At 36.5% G+C, this 19,980-nt stretch overlaps 1 protein-coding gene and 1 long non-coding RNA gene across 2 annotated transcripts; one reads left to right on the plus strand and one right to left on the minus strand.

Moving 5' to 3' along the window:
• Positions 1-5,200: 5,200 nt before the first annotated feature.
• LOC106879575 (tryptophan--tRNA ligase, mitochondrial) lies at positions 5,201-18,920 on the minus strand. The gene is made up of 7 exons (XM_014929210.2): positions 18,682-18,920; positions 14,654-14,844; positions 12,192-12,273; positions 11,089-11,169; positions 8,542-8,624; positions 7,007-7,125; positions 5,201-5,730 (listed from the first exon to the last, which is right to left on the minus strand). The coding sequence occupies exons 1-7, from the start codon at positions 18,823-18,825 to the stop codon at positions 5,276-5,278; spliced, it is 1,155 nt and encodes a 384-aa protein (XP_014784696.1). The 5' UTR covers positions 18,826-18,920; the 3' UTR covers positions 5,201-5,275.
• A 40-nt stretch (positions 18,921-18,960) lies between these two features.
• On the plus strand, positions 18,961-19,809 carry LOC128251588 (uncharacterized). Its single transcript, XR_008267187.1, has 2 exons — positions 18,961-19,085; positions 19,308-19,809. It is a non-coding gene; the product is annotated as an uncharacterized LOC128251588 (long non-coding RNA).
• Positions 19,810-19,980: the final 171 nt, after the last annotated feature.

Consider the following 19,980-nt stretch of genomic DNA (forward strand, 5'->3'; position numbering starts at 1 on the left):
TATTGAAATTGAGATTTTTGAAAATCTTTTTTCAGAATCGGAATCTCCATAGCCTAAAACGTGGGATTTATGAGCAGCAATACACTTGTTGTGTAAGCTTCATAGTTTGATTGGGTATTAAAAACTGTCATCTCCATCTATTGAGCCATCTGAGTAATTCATATATTTTGTTTCGTGGGTGTGCTCACTACCAAGAAATCCCATTTCATCTTTTATGTGTTGTTTGCAGTGCTGCTGCTGATGCCCCCTTCAGTCATGACTGACCATGGGATTGCACCTAGAAAGTTACCCTCCCAGGCACAAGTCCGGGCAACGCTGTTTTTATGGAAGACCAGCAGTTGCCCATGCATATCAGCCTCCCCTCTCCAAGCCACCAGTGCTATCCAAGGGAAAGGCAAAGGCCGATACAGCTTGACACCAGTGACGTTGTAACTCATTTCTACAGCTGAGTGAACTGGAGCAACGTGAAATAAAGTGTCTTGCTCAAGAACACAACATGCAGTCCGGTCCAGGATTCGAACTCACAACCTCACGATCGTAAGCTTGACGCTCTAACCACTTGAGCCATGCACCTTCACAGTAGGTACACAGATTTGACTCGCTACCAAATCTTTTCCTTCATATTAAGCAAGGTCACTTCCCAGATGACAATGAAATCTTCTGCTCTCTGTTACTAACTATCACTTTAGTTTTTGCAATATTGAACTCTTGACTATACTGGGTACAAACATTTTTCTTTAGCTCCTTAACAGGCACTGCAGTGGGAACTAGGTTGTCAACTGTTTCTTAGATATGCAGAAGGCCATTTTGCTGGATTAGGGGTTGATGAAATTGGCTCTTGCACTCACTTGACTGATATTTTATTTTATCAACTCCAAAAGGACGAATGGTAAAGTGGCAGGGTTTGAACTTAGAATATAAAGGACTATTACTAAATACCACAAAAAAATTGTCTAATACTCCAATGATTTGGCTACCACATAATAAAAATTACAAAGATTGAGAAGAAATGAAAGTTGAATAAACTTTTACAAATGGTTTCTGAACACTGACCACTCTACCATCAAGTGAAAACAGTAGTTTTATTTTCACATAATATAAATCCTCCCAAAATACATCAGTAATATAATCTTTCCTATCTGATTCAGGTAAACATTTCACAGTAAAATATTAAAAGATTAGCATCAATTTTTATTCTTGAGTGACACTTTGTGTTGGGATGCCATCTCCTTATGATAAAGTCTAAGAACACTTAAGTTACATTACATCTTTTAACACATGAATAGCTGCATGTGCAGAATGTTAGTCTATTCCACAAAACCAAACACTTTGGCCGAGTGTGTGCTTTCAGATGTGACTGAACCATGGTTTTCAGGATGTGTTTATTGTCCCTGTAAATTTAATTAGTGAAACACTGTCATGAGTCTGTTTGAGAACTGACTGTTTGTTCAACAATGTCAGTGGCACAATTTGAACTTGGGGCTTTAACAATTCATCTTATATATGTAATTTGTTGCAAGTCTTGTAACAGATCACTTATCAATCAATGATGACACTACTCTATTCACAGTCTCAGTTGTTGGGGCAGTCCTAGCTTCCATCATCTTTTTTATTGTTTGTGTAGCTCATTGCCTCATTTAATGTTTTAAGGTGCAAAGGTTGTATTTGTTGATGTTTGCAAAAAGAGTTTAGTGAGACAAAGCTTCCTTTTAATATCTCTTACCTATCAGTGATTATAGTTTGTACTTTGCAAGCAAAAGTGAATTATTGTTGAGGAGTGATGGATAATCATCTCCACCATGCTTTGAAGCCAATATTTTCATCACATTTAACAATATGTTAGATAGCATAAGCTAATGTCAACTATATGAAATATATCATCTTGTGAATTTAACTATAAGGTTTTATGAATGGATATTTTTTGTTAAAATATATATAGTAAATATGTCATCATACTGTAGGAAATGAAACCTAAATATTTTATACAGATCAATCTTGATGTAGTAGCTATCTGCCAGATATTCTGTAGGAAGCAAAATGACACAAAAATAGTCCCTGTACCATACCTCACCACAAGGTCACTAAAAATTTTCTTTTTCATTGTAAGCCAGTTTTGCTGCTATCATTCATATGATAATTGAGTTGATTGACCAAATTGATATTCATGGTTATTATGAAGTCATCCTATAAATAATCATCATCATCATCATCATGTAACATCCTCTTTCCATGCTGGCATGGGTTGGACGGTTTGAATGAGGACTGGTGAACCAGAAGGCTGCACCAGGCTCAGTCTGATCTGGCAAATTTTCTTCAGCTGGATGCCCTTCCTAACGCCAACCACTCCAAGAGTGTAGTAGGTGCTTTTATGTGCCATTCAGGTGGTTCTGATAACGACTACACTCAAAAGGTGTTTTTTATGAGAAACCTCCATGGGAGCCAGTATGGCAGCACTGGCAATGACCACGCTACAATGTTGCTTTTCACGTGCCACCTGTGCTGGTAGGGTGACGCTGGCAACAATCACGCTTGAATGGTGCTTATTATGCACCACCGGCATGGGAGCCAATCTGTGGCCCTGACAACAATCATGCTTGGATGTGCTTTTAACGTTCCACTGGCACGAATGCCAATCAGGCTGTACTGTTATCGGCCACATCAGCGATTTTGATTTCACTTGCTTCAATAGGTCTTCGCAAGCAAAGTTTATTGTCCAATGAATGAGGGGTACTCATAAGTGGGCTGGTTACACCCACTGGCATAGACCATAGGCTTACTTGGCTTGTCGGGTCTTCTCAAGCACAGCATATCTCCAAAGGTCTCGGTCGCTAGTCATTGCCTCGGTAAGGCCAGTGTTCGAAGGTTATGCTTCACCACCTCATTCCAGGTTTTCCAGGGTCTACCTCTTCCACAGGTTCCCTCAACTGCTAGGGTGTGATACTTTTACACACAGCTGTCCTCATTCATTCGCAACACATCGGAAATATATGTACTTTCTATCAAAGTTTTCAGTATTCTAAACTGTCAAATGGTATTATATACTCATGTGAATTTGGAAACCTTAAACTTAATATAATTTCTTTTTACAGAATAATGAAACTGAATTGATTACTAATATTAACCCCTCAAAAATGGATGTATTGAAGGAGTATTCATGAGTACAAAACAGGAAACAGTGCAGCAGAAGCAACCTGAAATATCCATTCTGTTTATAGGAAGAGTGTTTGAATGAAATAAGTTGCAGAAAATGAATTCCAAAGTTCAAAAGTGGTGATTTCAACCTAAGAGAGAGGCCATGAATAGGGTGCCCTGTTGAATTTGATGATGAGATTTTGTCACAACTTGAAAAGGATAATGCTGTGTCAGTTGAAGAATTGGCAAGCAAGCTCAATTCAAGCCATTCAACTGTTCACTGCCATCTTCAACAGCTTGGAAAGGTGCCCAAATTTGGAAAATGGGTTCTTTATTATTTGACAGAAGCCAACCAAAAATCATGAGTGGACATCTATTTGTGAACATATCTTACCATTTTTGGACAAATTAGTGACTGATAATGAAAAATTGATTTTTTTATGAAAATGTGAAGTGATGTAAACAGTAGCTTAGGTGTGGAGAACAGCCTAAAACACAATCCCAAAAGGGCCTCCATGCAAAAAAGGTTCTTTCTACTTGGTGGGGTTGTATTAGTCATCCACTTTGAGCAGTTACCAGCTAATGCAACTATTACTGCTCACACCTTTTGCCAACAATTAGAGTGTTTGGATGTTGCTTTGAAGAAAAAAAAGGCCTGCTTTGGCAAATCATAAGGGAGTTATGTTTCATGATAAAGGAAGGCCCCACACTGCGAAGATCATTTAGATGGATTAGCTCCCAAAAGCCCCAAAGAGGTTAAAACTGACCTCTCTTTTTTCTCATCAAAACCGAAGAAGTTTTTCACCAATAGAATTAATTAAATCACTTTTTCCCCACTTATGGGATGACATGATATCTAAACTGTAGTGAAAAAAAATCTCATTGTTTTAGTGTACTTTTGATTGCTTCAAGGTTTTTTATTTTTTACTTGAGATTGTAGCTCATCTGCCTTTGAAAGGTGTCTTACAATATGGATGTTGCGTACTGGTGCTTGAGTAGTTGACATATCTCCTTGGATAAAAATTCCAGTCCAAAGCAGATGCTTTTCTCATTTTATCGTAGTATTTGAACTTAGCTTTCCAAGTTGATGAAATACTTACCAATTACAGTAGCTTCCTCTGCGTACAGCTGTAAACTGTCTCCCTAGAGTACCTATTTCAGAACAGGGCAATTGAGAGTTAAGTGTCATTACCAAGGTCATAAACACCATTCTGGGATGCAGATTATGGTTAGTAGACACATTTTATATAGTATCAGCAATACTAGTGCTACTATTATTACCAGTGGTCAGACTAATAATTAAAGGTACAAGTTTCAGAAAAACATCATCATCATTTAACATCTGCTTTCCATGCTGGCATGGGTTGGACGGTTTGACTAAGGACTGGCAAGCCAGAAGGTTGTACCAGGCTCCAATCTGATCTTGCAAGGTTTCTACAGCTGGATGGACTTCCTAACACCAAACACTCAGAGTGTAGAGGGTGCTTTTTACATGCCACTAGTATGAGGGCCAGTCAGGTGGTACTGGCATCAACCACGCTCGAATGGTGCTTTTTGCGTACCACCAGCATGGGAATCAGTCAGGTAGCACTGGCAATAACCACACTCGAATGCTTTTTACGTGCCATCAGCACAGGAGCCGGTCAGGCGGTATTGGCAATGACCATGCCCGAATGGTGCTTTTTATTGCCACTGGCTACGACAATGATTTCACTTGACTCAACAGGCCTTCTCAAGCAGAGTTTATTGCTCAATGATTGAAGGGTACTCTTAAATGGGCCGGTTATGCTACACTGGCATAGGCCAGTTATGGTCTCACTTGACTTGCTGGGTCTTCTTAAGCACAGCATATCTCCAAAGGTCTCGGTTGCTTGTCATCGCCTCAGTGAGGCCCAATGTTTGATGGTTGTGCTTCGACACCTCATCCCAGGTCTTCCTCTTCCACAGGTTTCCTCTACTGCTAGGGTGTGACACTTTTTCACATCCATACACAACACATGACCATACCAGCGCAGTCATCTCTCTTGCACACCACATCTGATGCTTCTTAACAAAAAAATTGAACAACTTGAGACTGACAAAGTTTATTGTCCCCTCCCAAGTTATAAAAAAAAATGTATTCTACGGTATTTTATGATTTCAATTAATGTAAAGTGAAGCCTAATACTTCTTTTACAGTCTTCATTGTGTTTTCTGAAATATTTGTGGCTTTTTCTTTACCTGTTTCTAAAACCTGGATAAGATAATCTTTATTAGCTTTTAATTCTTTTATGCGTGAACTGATAGGTGTTACTGTTTCAATAATAGCTTCAGCCACTACCTTTTTATATTGTCCCGTGTCTAAATGAGTGTATTCTTTACATAGCTGTTCAGGTGTGAGGTCAGTCAAGTTGCTATGGATACTAATTAAATTAGAGACTCCTGCTCGGTTGGCAGGGTCATATGTGACTGCTGAAGTACAGTCTGTTCGAGCTTTTTTTATTTTTAAAAATATTTCATCAGCACTATCTGTTAAGTCAATCCGGCTTAGTTTATTACTGTCTGATTTACTCATTTTATCTTCAGGATTTTGCAAACTCAGCACTTTGGGCAACTCGCCTAAAATAAAAAAAAACAAAAAGCAAAGAATAAGTTATCAGAAATACTCTCAGGCTGTAAAAAGACAAATACAGAAGATCTATAGTGACGGGGAAGTTATGAGTTCACTATAAACTGCTGGGATATATAGAAGAAAGGTTGGGTTGTAAGTGAAAGGTAGTGACTTGGCATCAAACTCATTAACAGATTTATGTAAGAGACAATTATATTTTGGTTTGGACATAGAAAAGTGAACAGATGACAATGGAAAGAGTACTTTGAGTTGGTGGTAGAACTTGTGCACTGAACTGAAGATATTGGACCTCACAGAGCTGAAAGACAAAGTATTGCTAGCCTATGCAGACCATATCTGCGCAAGAAATAAAATGTTAATGGTCATGTTTAATTGGTTGAAAGGTCTTTTTGCAAGAATTGTTGGAACAAGTATTTTACAGCTGGTTACCACTTCTTGATAGTCTTCACACTTCTATGATATTGGTATGATTACATATTTACTTGTAGGTCAAACATGTGGAGGCGCAATGGCCCAGTGGTTAGGGCCGCTAACTCGCGGTTTCGATTCCCAGACTGGGCGTTATGAGTGTTTATTAAGCAAAAACACCTAAAGCTCCCCGAGGCTCCAGCAGGGGATGGTGGCGAACCCTGCTGTACTCTTTCACCACAACTTTCTCTCACTCTTTCTTCCTGTTTCTGTTGTACCTGTATTTCAAAGGGCCAGCCTTGTCATGCTGAATCTCTCCGAGAACTACGTTAAGGGTACACGTGTCTGTGGAGTGCTCAGCCACTTGCACGTTAATTTCATGAGCAGGCTGTTCCATTGATCGGATCAACTGGAACCCTTGTCATCGTAACCGACGGAGTGCCAACAACAAGGTCAAACATAAGACGGTTGTAAGTATTATTTCTCAGCATAGTACCAGCATTAAGGTTGAAACAATTCCAGTATCTGACCTGGTTAAATCTATTGCTAAATAGATGAAAGAAATAATCATTTTAGTAGAATCATCCTATTTTGTTAACTGTAAATAGTGACCATGCAGAGCTAGAGCTTACTATTGTAAACACTGAGGACAATGTATAATTGAGGAATATCTTGTCAGCTTGTGGTACAGGGTTCAAATCCTTCCATGAAGTCAGGTAAGGTTAAGCTATTGTTACTGAGTGATTAACATAAGAGCTGACCATGTTGGGTGGGAAACTGGTAAATATATGACAATTTTATAATAAAATAGTATGCAAAACATATTAGAAAATATAAATAAATTCTTCAAGTTACCTGTAAGAATATTTGGTGTCACAAAAATATTGCCATATTTACGATTGAATTGTTTAACAAGATCTCTGGCTAGTTCAATGTGTTTTACTTGATCTTCTCCAACAGGAACCAGTTGGGATCTGAAAATTAGAGAAGTAAGATATGAACTAGCAAAATTTAAACATTCAGCTGCTAAGATGTTTAATGATACTATTGAGTAGCTTCTCTCAGCTATAGTGAAGCACACCAATGAAAAACATAGTAAATTTATTTTGTGTTTGTCTAGCTCTGCCTACCCCAGTCATTACTGTGAAAAATTTAGGGATTTCTATTCAGACATTCGAGCGAGATCGTTGCCAGTGCCGATGGACTGGCTCTTGTGCAGGTGACACGTAAAACACACCATTTCGAGCGTGGCCGTTGCCAGTACCCGCCTGACTGACCTTCGTGCCGGTGGCATGTAAAAGCACCCACTATATTCTCAGAGTGGTTGGCATTAGAAAGGGCATCCAGCTGTAGAAACTCTGCCAAATCAGATTGGAGCTTGGTGCCACCTCCTGGTCCACCAGTCCTCAGTCAAATTGTCCAACCCATGCTAGCATGGAAAGCAGACGTTAAACGATGATGATGATGATGAGTCCCTATTTTAAAGAATGCAAAGAGTTTTTTTGCTACATAGGAAGATGTAGACACATCAGTTTGGTTTGGTGACAGTGATGACATGTTGGAAGAAACAAAAGCTTTTTGGAGAGGCAGTGACAGTTGGTCTTTTGTATAAGGATGCCTAGGCAATGGTACAGTTCTTTTCGGTGGTGAGGTGATGGTTGTGTAAGAAAGAAAGAAAGGTTTCTGGGGGGGGGGTGCTGGTGGTGGTGTTAGATTGAAACTATAGTTAGCAGTTCCCTCACTGTTTTGCCTTAATATCGTTGAAGAGGGAAATATTTAAAGAACCAGCTGTTTGGTTAGACACATTGACAGTATAAGATGTTAACCAACTAACTAAAAACTTCAAATGACAATTTTCAGTCCAACAGCAGACGTCGATTTTTTTTTTTTGTCTTTTCACCATCTGGTTTTGGGGTGCCTTTAGTAGAGTTCTGTCTGTTAAAAGCATTCAGAATTGACTATCACTTCTCTTCCACCCATATTTTCCAGGTAGCTGTTCAGGTTGGCTGTCAGTCACATCACTCTTATCAGTCTAGGAGGACCTACCCTTAAATTATAAAAAAAAAAACCCAACAAAAACACAAAGAACCTGAGTAATACTCTACACATTTTGTGTATTTAAGGAGGTGTTTAGTGAAAGAGAAAGTAGATTCTTTATGAACTAGAGTTTGGATAATTTGTATAGAGTCTAATTTGAGTAGTTGTAGATTAACACACTTTGGAAAACAGGAATAGGAGAGATTTTTGTGACACAAGAAGAAAGGTTTAGGTAGAATGTTTAACATGGAATTTATGTGCAGGATCCAAATGTCTAAGCAAAACTAATCTGGAGGAACCAGTATAAAATGATATTAAACTTAACCGATAACAAGAGAAATACCTTCACTTACTTATAAAGAAGAATATCTGCAGCTTGTAACAGAGGGTAACTGAACAATCCAACAGAAACTGTCTCCTCATTTTTAGATTTCGCCTGAAACACCAACATACAAATATATAATAACAGTTTATAAAGAAAATCGAATATCATTTAGAAACTTCAGGAATTCACAGGTCTTGTATTTTGATCTATTTTTTTTGCTGTAGCAGGGAATGGAGTCAGTGGTTCAATATCCATTTGTTCATTTCAGCAGTGCCATAGAAAAAAAGACAATCCAATTGAGTTAAGTTGACAAGAAAACAAAGAGGATCTAACATTTTGTGGGTAACATTTTCTAGCAATAAAGGTTGGTAATCAAAACTGGTACTTTGGGAGTGACCCAAATATTTGGTTAAAGGGATGCAAATGTTCAAACAAGGTTTGTAATACAAACAACATTTCTCAATTCTGAAGTGAAGAAGTAGTAACACTGGTCTTCTCAAGGATTAGCATTTTCCTCTCAGTGCTCCATCAAAGAATATCAAAAGGGCCTTTTCTCTCTCTGACCCACATTCTCACAACTCTGGTGTAACTAACTAAGGGTTTGATTAATCCTACCACACTCTTTTATGTTTATGATATTGACCTCTCTGATGTTACTGCTAACCAAACACTTAGGCATTATCCATATGTATTCTACATACAATACACTACAATTGCACAACTTTATGACAGACCCCTGAAAATATCGTGCAAAAGAGCCATTACAACCTTATAACATTTAACAGCACAAAGACAGTCACTATACGTATCATTAACAGTCATATTTTCACTGTTGATAAACTAAAATTTCTATAGTTTTCACATAATCACAAGATCTGAAAATAATAATAATGAGCTTATTGTATGTAGTGCTCAGGTACATTACAATTCATTGGAAAAGAGTAAAAGATGATACAAAAAGCAGTGATAAGTAAAGAAAGATAGCAATGATAATTAAAAGTGGTTTTATAGTACATCATCATCATCAAGACAGACAAATGAACAGTTAAAGAACCATAAAGAGGAAAGGTTGCATAGGTACATCAAGAGTAGTGCTGATGAATTTCAGGAAACATGGAATTTTTGAAGGATGCAATATCCTGATAGCCAATAATTGATGCAAATAATTTATTCCAGTCTTTGTCAATTCTAAGTTTGAAAAAATGTCACTGAAAATCATGGGTACTGTGTTGCTTTTTGATTTTATAAGCAAAATCTAGAATCTTATAATTTTCAATAACATCTGTATATTTCTAGCATAGCCAAATCTGCATCCGAATATTAGGCTCTTGTCTCAGAGACTCAAATCCCTTCAAGTTTAAACAGTTGCTGAAATTCTTGAAAGCATACATATACTCTATATTAGAGAACTGTTCTCATCTCTGGTATCCCAAAGCTGCCACACACAAATGTTCAAAACCACATACTAATAAAAGGTCATTTATCAAATTAGTAAACCTTCCCCATCAACATGTTACAACTATAAACTCAGCGATATGTTGTATCCTGTATATCCTTTTGGGTCTCTTATTGTTTTTGGTTTAGACACAAAGCTAGCAGTTTTGAGGGGAGGGGATAGTAGTTGTTACCACTGATTCCAGTACTTGACTTGTACTGTATTTTATTGATGAGTCTTTTATAATTAATAGAAAGGTTTCTTGCTCCTCTGACCAAAAAAAGTGTGTACTAACTTTAGCCAAGCCCACCTGATGTACCAGTCTTTCTAACTTCTATCATTGTTCCTGTATTAAATATCTCATGAAATGCTTCCTTGTCTGAATCTTTTTTGTAACTTCTGTATGGTTGCCTTCAATCAAAAGAACTAACCAGCTGAACATCAGCCACACCAAATTCACTGGTCTGGTTAATGATGCAAATGCAATGGACACTGTCCTTCATCAATGAGAAGAAAAAAAACAAGATAACCATGTGTCTCCTCTACAGTAAGATGCTTGTTTCTGACCCTTTCATGGTTTAGCTTCTCACGACCAAGCACAGGGCTACCACCCTCAATACCACTCTCTATCACTGTTGAAAGGGCTCTTTGTCTTGCAAGTTACTTGGTGATCTTGCCAGTGCTGGTGTCACATAAAAGGCACCCAATGCACTCTGTAAGGTGGTTGGCATTAGGAAGGGCGTCCAGCCATGGAAACCATGCCAAAGCAGACAATAGAGCTTGGTGTAGTCCTTTGACTTGCCAGCTCTTATCAAAGTATCCCACCCATGCCAGCATGGAAAATGGACATTAAATGATGAAAGCTGGACCAAAAGCAGGAATTTCACTTAGCACCAAAAACAAATAACCATTGAACCTCTATGGGCTCACTGAGAGTTGATACCTTGTAGTTTTAATCTCTTCTTCATTGACTTACATTTAACCTCTTGAAGGAAGATCTGAAGAGGAATTAACAGATGTTATTGCAAAGAAATCTGATACATTTGAATCCAAACATCCCTTCCTCAGTTATCTATAAAAAATGCTAATTTTTCTTCTATTTTTTTGTACTTAAAAACTTGGAAATATAAGAAATCTTACCTTCCACTGTGGTAAATGCTTCAACCGTGGCAGAGAACAGTTACAAGAAAGAATCCAAGCAAGTTCTGTATGTTGTGGAATCTTAAATTCAAGTAATTTCACATTAACGTTCATTCAAAAAAGAGTTGGTGGTATGTAAAATACTAATAATCTTATTGACTCATCTCAGACATTTGTTTAAATGTCTGAGATGAGTTGTTAATAAGATTATAATTTTTCAGAATGATGATGATGATGATGATGAGATTACTGATCAATTCTTCAGAGATGAAAGATATTTTCTAATCTTTATATCTTAAATACGTATTTGTTGGTTTTTATCTCCAACTGTAATAGTAATATATTTTTTCAGCTCTAAAGATGATGAAATCAACAGTCTGAAAAAAATCCTCAAGATAATTTAGATTTCAGCTCAGAAGGCACAACAAGATCAAGTCGTATCCAAGTGTGATATATTGGAGAGCTATTGAACTCATGCCAGTGTTAAAAATAGGATGTAAATTGAATGATGATGAGGACATCAAGAATAATGAAGCTAATTTAACAGTCTATATTTATAGCATGGGCATGAAAGAACTGCTTAGTGTAAGACTAATTTCGCCAGCAGAAAGAATTTTACATAGAATGGTAATTGTTTCATTAAATTCTGCTTATACTAGACTGCTAGCTTTTCTATCATTGATTTGCTTCAGTCACTTTGCCATACAGGTGCCATACAGTGAGACTGAACCCAAGATTGCATGGTTGGGATCAAGTTTCTTAACCACACATCCACACCTGCATCTTAAGCAGTTGTCATTACAGCATCAAGCTTGTTTATAAGTTCATGTGTTCTATCTGCACAATAAGTAAATGTCCAAATTTATAAGAACCATCCTACCCATGCTAGGATTAATGTATGAACTTAAAAATAAAGAAAAAAAAAACCTTCAGCTGAGTTAAGCAAAGGTTTCTGCAAAACCTAAATAATTTAAGAATTTTCTATTGTGTTCTCTGAACATGTTTGTGAGTTTCTATGGCTTCACTTATTGTACTGATACTTAATTTTAATTGCTAAAACTTCAGTGACTAAGGAAGTCTTCTAAATAAATATAACAACTCACCTGAGATTGCTGGAAAAGAATGACTTTTGTAGGGTCTAAACCACAGGCAAGAAGGCAAGCAGTCATGTCTAGAATGTTACTCCTTAAAGAAATTATTGTAAAAAATTAAAATTTTAAAACATTTAGAGGCTTATTTTAGATGTTAATTGTTTTATTGAGGAACTTTCATTTGTATCAATGTTAAATCTTTAAAGCTAACAATATTATGTAGAAAATAGCATTTTTAATATTATTAGATTAAAATGATAATAACGAAAGTTATTTTGATCAGAGACCTTTTGAAATATTGAAAGAAATCAACATTTAGAAATATTACATTTCTAAATTTCTCAGAGAGATTTATACAGTAACAACATGATAAAGCGATGGTATGTTGCCAACTTAATGTGGCAGTCCCATGAAAGGGAAGAATGCTACTGCTATTTAGCCTAAGGAAACACTGTTTCCAGTTGGCCATGACACATTTTCTGTGTCCTTTGAAAACATAAAGACACAGAAAATGTGTCATGGCCAACTGGAAATGGTATTTCCTAGGGCTAAATAGCAGTAGCATTCTTCCCTTTCATGGGACTGCCACATTAAGTTGGCAACATATCATCACTTTAAATCAACATTTATTTAGGATCATAGGTAAAGAATATATAGCTAAATCTATGTATTGACTTTGATTTAGAATTATAATGCTTAATGTCCTTGAGATAGCCTTGAATATTACAAATTCTATTTAACTATTTCCTAAAAGTCATAAATTTCATAATGCTTCTCTCATGAAAAAATACTGGAAAACTTTTGGTTAATACTAGAATTCTATATTAAGATAGTGAACCTGCACACAATATTAATATTAATACAAGTGTTTTATTGTCTGTGGCCCAAATCCTTAATTCTATATGCTTTAGCGCACATAGTTGGTAGGAACTGGAACACAATATTCTTTGCTTGTCACCCTTAATATCTGGTGTGCTTCACTAAAGGACTTAACTTTTCCGCTCAAAACCATGTCAATAGTGCAAAGCACCTGACCTGAAGCAATAAAAGTAACAGCAGTTCTATTAGTGTTATCTGCACCAACTGCAACACTATCACACATACCACTGCTACCATTATCATCAACATCATTAAAATTATATCTAATATATGACAGTATGTGATACAATAGAGTTTACTGTGTAAAGTATGGACAGTAATGAAATGCCAATAATATTGGTACATAAACTTAACAATAATAATTTTTCCTTTTTAAAGATGAAACATTTTCATATTTACATCTACACTAATTGTATAAGAGTCAGTGACATAGTAGTAGTGGAAAAGAGCCTTAGTTTAGGAATAAAGGTTCCTAATTCGAATTCAGTCTAATACAGTGTAATATATCCAAGAATGAAACAACTATTATAATTACAGATCAAACAGATTAAGGAGTAGTGTGGGTGTAAATATATATATAAAAAAACAACTTACTTAAGACATTGAAGCAATGATTCATAAATTAAGGAAGAAGCTTCATAAAGGTAAGTAAAGTTAGCTGAGATATCGTATTTGTTTGGGGATAGTGAAATATAGCATGATGTAGTATAACTCAATGAAACATCATCTTTGAACTATCCACATTTATCACCTAAATCTAAGGTTATATTAGAACTGAGAAGTTTGGGTGAAGCATTATGTGATATTAAGTTAGATAAAAACTTGTTAACATTATTTACATTTGACGGATATTTGTCCTGATCTTGTTTGTTGTTAACACAACGTTTCAGCTGATATACCATCCAGCCTTCATCAGGTGTCCTGGGGAAATTTTGAACCAGGGATCTCATTCCTAAGGTATTTTTCGATGTTATTATTATTCAGGTCACTGCCTGGAATTGAACTTGGAATCTTGGGGCTAGTAACCTGCACTCTTAACCACTATGCCATATGCCTGTGAACCCAGGTTCGAAATTTCCCCCAAGACACCTGATGAAGGCTGGAGGGTATGTCAACCAAAACGTTGTGTTAACAAACAAGATGAGGACAAATATCCGTCAGATGTAAATAATGTACATAATTCCTCATCTCTTAAATATAGAACTGAAGAACTTGTTAAGACTGAAAATGTGTAAAATGAAATACAAAAATGAAGACAGCACAATTACATCTTAACTTGAATTTCTTTGATATTTTGGGGTTAGGACCATTTTATGAGGACGTATGGAGAAATTGGAGATGGAATGAAGTTATAATTGTTGCTCAGACATGTGTGTGAGGGTAGTGATATGCAGAGACTAGGTTTGTTGTAGTAGCCAGTCAGCTCCATTAAATATATTTAAATATCCATGATATTTAAAACCTAAATCTTAGTTAAAACTACAGCACACTTCATATCAAATTCTAATGGAATCAAGACAAATGAGCAGATAATTTGGTACATGTTTCAAAGCAGTTATTTCAATGAAAATGTTTCTTAATGCATTCACACCTACCTGAGCTGTTGGGGTTTGTGAGCCAGTGTAATTGTATGAAGGTCAACTAAACTGAGGATTACTGAAGAGTGTTTGTCTTGTAGACTGACCCAGTTCTTGATAGCACCAATATAATTGCCTAAATGTGGAACATCTGATGTTGGCTGGATGCCTGAAAATAACCGTTGTGACGAGTGATCTGGGTTTGATTCCTGTGTAATGAACATTAAGACATAATTAGGACTTCTTTTCAACAAAGCACAAAAATGAATTTTTATAAGAGGGAATAAATCAGACCTCTAGGGCCTATATAGCTGCTTATTCTCAGAGAGATAAAATGTTAGAGAGGACCTCTCAAGATGAATACCTCAGTATTTGGCATTCTAACAAGACATCCATATGAAGTTGAATATAAAGATTGCCTTTTAGTACTGATATTGCTTCACTAATGGTCAACATGATTTTTAGTGCCAAGAAACAGAACACGTTTTTTAGCTAATTTGATGGTGCTGATTCCGAAAATGGCCTTAGTTTTTTATGATTAGCTACTACCGTTTTTGCTGTACTGAAATTGCTCATTTCTGGAAAAAAGATCAATTTATGATCTTGGCTGATCGCAAAATTTAGTTAAAAAAGGTAGTAGAAACCCATGAATTTTCAGGTAGTCTGAGCAATTTATGTCAGCCACCTGAAATAAACTAATTTTATAAGAAAAAAAAGTGTTTTTGAGTCAAAACTTTTAAAATAGAAGTACCGAATTTTTCCAATTTATTGCCAAAATTCAAATTAACTGATAAACTTTATCAGTAATATACTTTAGTAAACCTGATAATTAAAGTGACATCAAAAAAATGAAACCCTAAAATCTTCTGTTTGATATTCATAAATTTATCCCATCACTTTTTCTCTTCAATACGGAAGGAAACCAAGCACATTAAGAACTTTTGTTTTCACAGTTGGAAAAAAACTCCAACTAAAGACATCCCAATTGAATGCACCTATTCCATTGTACATGATGAACATCATGAAAATGGTTTCACCATAACATCTGCCCTCTACATGGGATTACGAAGATATGAAATAGAATCAGCGTAACGACTTTTTCCGTCTTTTGTTATTGACAGTTTTACGAGTGTAATGTAAATGCTCCACCAACTCATGTTCTTTTTTAATCATAGAGATAGATATCAAATGACATGGCTTCAACGAGATGATGCAAAAATGATCTCAACTTATTTTACTATACATGTGGCGAGTTCACACCGAAAGCCAACAGGAAACCGGTATCTGACTTTTACAAGAAAGCCTATTGTGCTTACTTTCATGTTGAGCTTGGTGATCAGGACAAATCATGGGCCCCTCACATTGTTTGCAAGACATGTTTGGAACACATGAAACAGCAGATTTCAGGTACCCGAAGATCACTGAAATTTGCTATTCCTATGAATACCACTCTGACGAATGTTACTTCTGCTCAGTCAGTGTTGTGGGACTGAACCAAAAGAAATGCAGATCTATCGACTATCCCAGTCTTCATTCCACTATTCGACCAGTGCCGCATTCAGATGATTTGCCAATTCCAGGTTTTCATGAAACTTGTTGAAAGCCACAAGTCTGATACTGATGTAAATGAGAGACACAGTGAAAACGATCCTGACTATGTTCCCAAAACTGTTTAACCAAAATGAGCTGAATAATTTGGTTCGAGACATAAATCTAAACAGAGAATCAGCAGAACTTTTGGCTTCTAGGCTCAACGAAAAACACCTGTTAGCAAAAAGCACAAAGGTAACATTCTAGCGAAATAAGAATGCCGAATTTGTACCATTCTTTAATGAGAACACGGATCTTGTTCATTGCAATGACATTGAGAGCATTCTTCTTTGACTAGGCGCCCACAAATACGCTCATGATGAATGGAGATTGTTCATTGATAGTTCAAAACGTAGTTTGAAATGTATTTTGCTCCATAATTCCAACATGAACACACCAATACCTATAGGTCATTCAACAACACTGAAAGAAAAACATGATGCCATCAAACAGGTTATGGAACAGATTGACTACACCAAACATAAATGGGTGTTATGTGTCGATTTGAAAATGGCAAATGTCCTGCTTGGTCAACAAAGTGGCTATACGAAATTCCCATGTTTTTTGTGTATGTGGGACATTAGAGCAAAAGAGGAGCACTGGAAAAGGAAAGATTGGACACCTTTAGAGTTGAAAGTCAGTGAAAAGAACGTTATTAGTGCAGCGCTAGTTCCAAAAGAAAAAAAATCATCTTCCCTCCCTTGCATATCAAATTGAGATTAATGAAACAGTATGTAAAATCACTCGACAAAGAAAGTAAATGTTTTGAGTATATATATATGTTTTGAGTAAATCGTTTCCAGGACTTAGCACTGAAAAACTCAAAGCAGGAGTGTTTGATGGTCCCGATATCAGGAAACTCATTAAGGATGATGAATTTGTTAATTCAATGAATGACTTGTTAATTCAATGAATGACTTGGAATTGTTTCTAATTAAGATACGAAGCTAACAATTTTGATGAGTGGCTTTTTATTTTTTCAACAACACTGACCTAGAACTCCACTGGTATTTATTTTGATCCTGGAAGGGGTGAAAGGTAAGTTGACCTTAATGGGATTTGAATTCAGAACATAAAGATTCGGAAGAAATACTGAAAAGTACTTTTTTCCAACATTCTAATGATCCTACTAATCTGTTGCTTTTAGGATATTTAACAATGATTAAGGCAGTGGATTGGATGTTTAGAGTGATGGTTAAAATGCCTGGTCATATTTTGGTAAAGTTCTTTCATTCTGAATTAAAATCCCGCCAAATTTAACTTTTGAAGTGACTAAAGTAAAAGTACCACTCCACAGTTGGAGTTGAATATTCCTATAAAGCATCTTAGATATGAACGGAACGATAATAGAAGAGAAAGAGAAGAACAAAATACGAATGACAGGCATAACTCTATCTAGTATACATCGGGCATCCTGAAGTAGTGGAGTTCGTTCATTTCTAATTTACTCCGCTTTACATGTTAATGAGGAGGCGCAATGGTCCAGTGGTTAGGGCAGCGGACTCGCGGTTTCGATTCCCAGACCGGGCGTTGTGAGTGTTTATTGATCGAAAACACCTAAAGCTCCGCGCGGCTCCGGCATGGGACGGTGGTGAACCCTGCTGTACTCTTTCACCACAACTTCCTCTCACTCTTACTTCCTGTTTCTGTTGTGCCTGTAATTCAAAGGGTCAGCCTTGTCACAGTGTCACGCTGAATATCCCCGAGAACTACGTTAAGGGTACACGTGTCTGTGGAGTGCTCAGCCACTTGCACGTTAATTTCACGAGCAGGCTGTTCCGTTGATCGAATCAACTGGAACCCTCGACGGAGTGCCAACAACATGTTAATGAACCACGTCTCCACCGTTTAATGCGGTGATATGCATTTCAGCATGTAGTTAGTGAGGTTGTTGTTGCTGATTAGCTGTGACCATCACATTTTTTGAGAGATGTGTAGGAATATATGATTTAATGTATCTTTCTTGCTTAAAACGGTAGTTGGTGATTTGAGGGAAATTTGACACACCTACTTCGAACAAGTCGAACATAGTGATTTCCCTCAGCTGACAGATTTGACCAGCGTTAACTGTGTCGTTGTTGAGGACATTACCTAGCGGTAGCCACATTATACGAACCATTTAGTGACTCTCAATAACATAAAAGGAAAACTTATATAATTTATGTTATACATGTTAGGAGGATGTGAAAAGGCTATGAGCAGTGCATTTCTCAAGCAGATAAAGAAATACATGCAAATATATGACAATAAGTGTAATTATTTAAAGATAAAAACGGATGCTGGAAAATGTCATTCACATCTCTACCCTCTAAGCTAACTTCAAAAGTCCCCTCACAATAAACTATCAATAAATATTAAGAGAAACACCAAGCATAAATACAAATCTGTAAGGTGACATTCACGGAATATCATACTTTTGAACCTTGAATGGAATTTACAGTCGAATTTATACTTACTGTCATTGTATGCACAGCAGTAGTAGGTATTGAAGAACGTTGTCGATGATGTGAAAAAGGCGACAATAATTTTGACACGGAGAAATGACACGCACCTTGCGCGTAACGTGCCTTCAAACCAACGTGTTTAAAGGACGACGCCATGATAGTTTACTTTATAAAGGGAAGCAACTCTAAAAAAATTGATTTTGCTGGAAATTGCCTCCCTTCTTTCCTATGAAATAGCAGTCATAGTAAGTTTTATGTAGTGAGTCTTGCTGTAAACTTAGGACACACGAGGGATTTTCGGTTGTTTGGGATGAAGGTCGAAGCGATTAGCTTCATTGTTATTTAAGAAACCACCAGGATTTGCCCGTCTCTCTTTCACAAAATACCGAATGTCACAGAAGACTACATATTAAAAGGTAAACAGGCATATGGCTTAATCTCATTTACATAATAGTTCAAGTTTAATTAAAAAGCAATACAACGTAGCTTACGGATAAATTATATATCCTTATACGTTTGACATCACTATAGAATTAAGTCCCACGAGGGCTTTCTTGGTAGGATTGAACAGCTTGTTCAATCGTTCTACCAATTTATTTTGACTCATAACAGTGACAGACTGTTCTTTCTAATTTTAGCACAAGACCACTAATTTTGAGCGAAGTTTATCGAACCGGAAAGGATAAAAGGCAAAGTTGACTACGACTGAATTTGAGCTTAGAACAAAGAGACTGAAGAAATGCAGCAAAAAGCATTTTGTCAGAACGATTCTGCCGATTCCCCGCCTTCAACTGATAGCTAATTAACCGCAAGAACTTGTTTTAAAAATGTATGGAACCATTATTATTGGAAAGATGGACACTAAAATATTTAGATGAATCTAATTAATTTGCAACGGTAATTATTCATACGGAGTTGAAATAGTTATTTGACATTACAGATGAATGCTAAACAAAAAGCTGTAGATTAGGAAACACTGTACGTCATTCTTGATGCTCGGTGAAACAGTAACTGTTTGGAAGGATACAATGGTAATCCTTTGTTAGCTCTGGATGTGTACATTGTCTATAACATTGAGAAAAATGTTGAACTTCGTAATAATAATAGTAAATAAATGAGTCAATTAATATGTGAATTCTCCGTATCTTTTCCTTTGTAATTCCTTAATTTAAAATTCAAAGGGATCTTTTTTAAAACGGGGGCCACATTTTTCATTAACGAAACACTTTGAAACTTGGAACACTGGTAGAATGTGTCATATAAAACATCTTTTTCTCTTAGTCTTCTTAAAAAAAAAAGAAATCCATAAAT

Source organism: Octopus bimaculoides, chromosome 2 (assembly GCF_001194135.2).
Source record: "Octopus bimaculoides isolate UCB-OBI-ISO-001 chromosome 2, ASM119413v2, whole genome shotgun sequence".
Taxonomy (NCBI): Eukaryota; Metazoa; Mollusca; class Cephalopoda; order Octopoda; family Octopodidae; genus Octopus; species Octopus bimaculoides.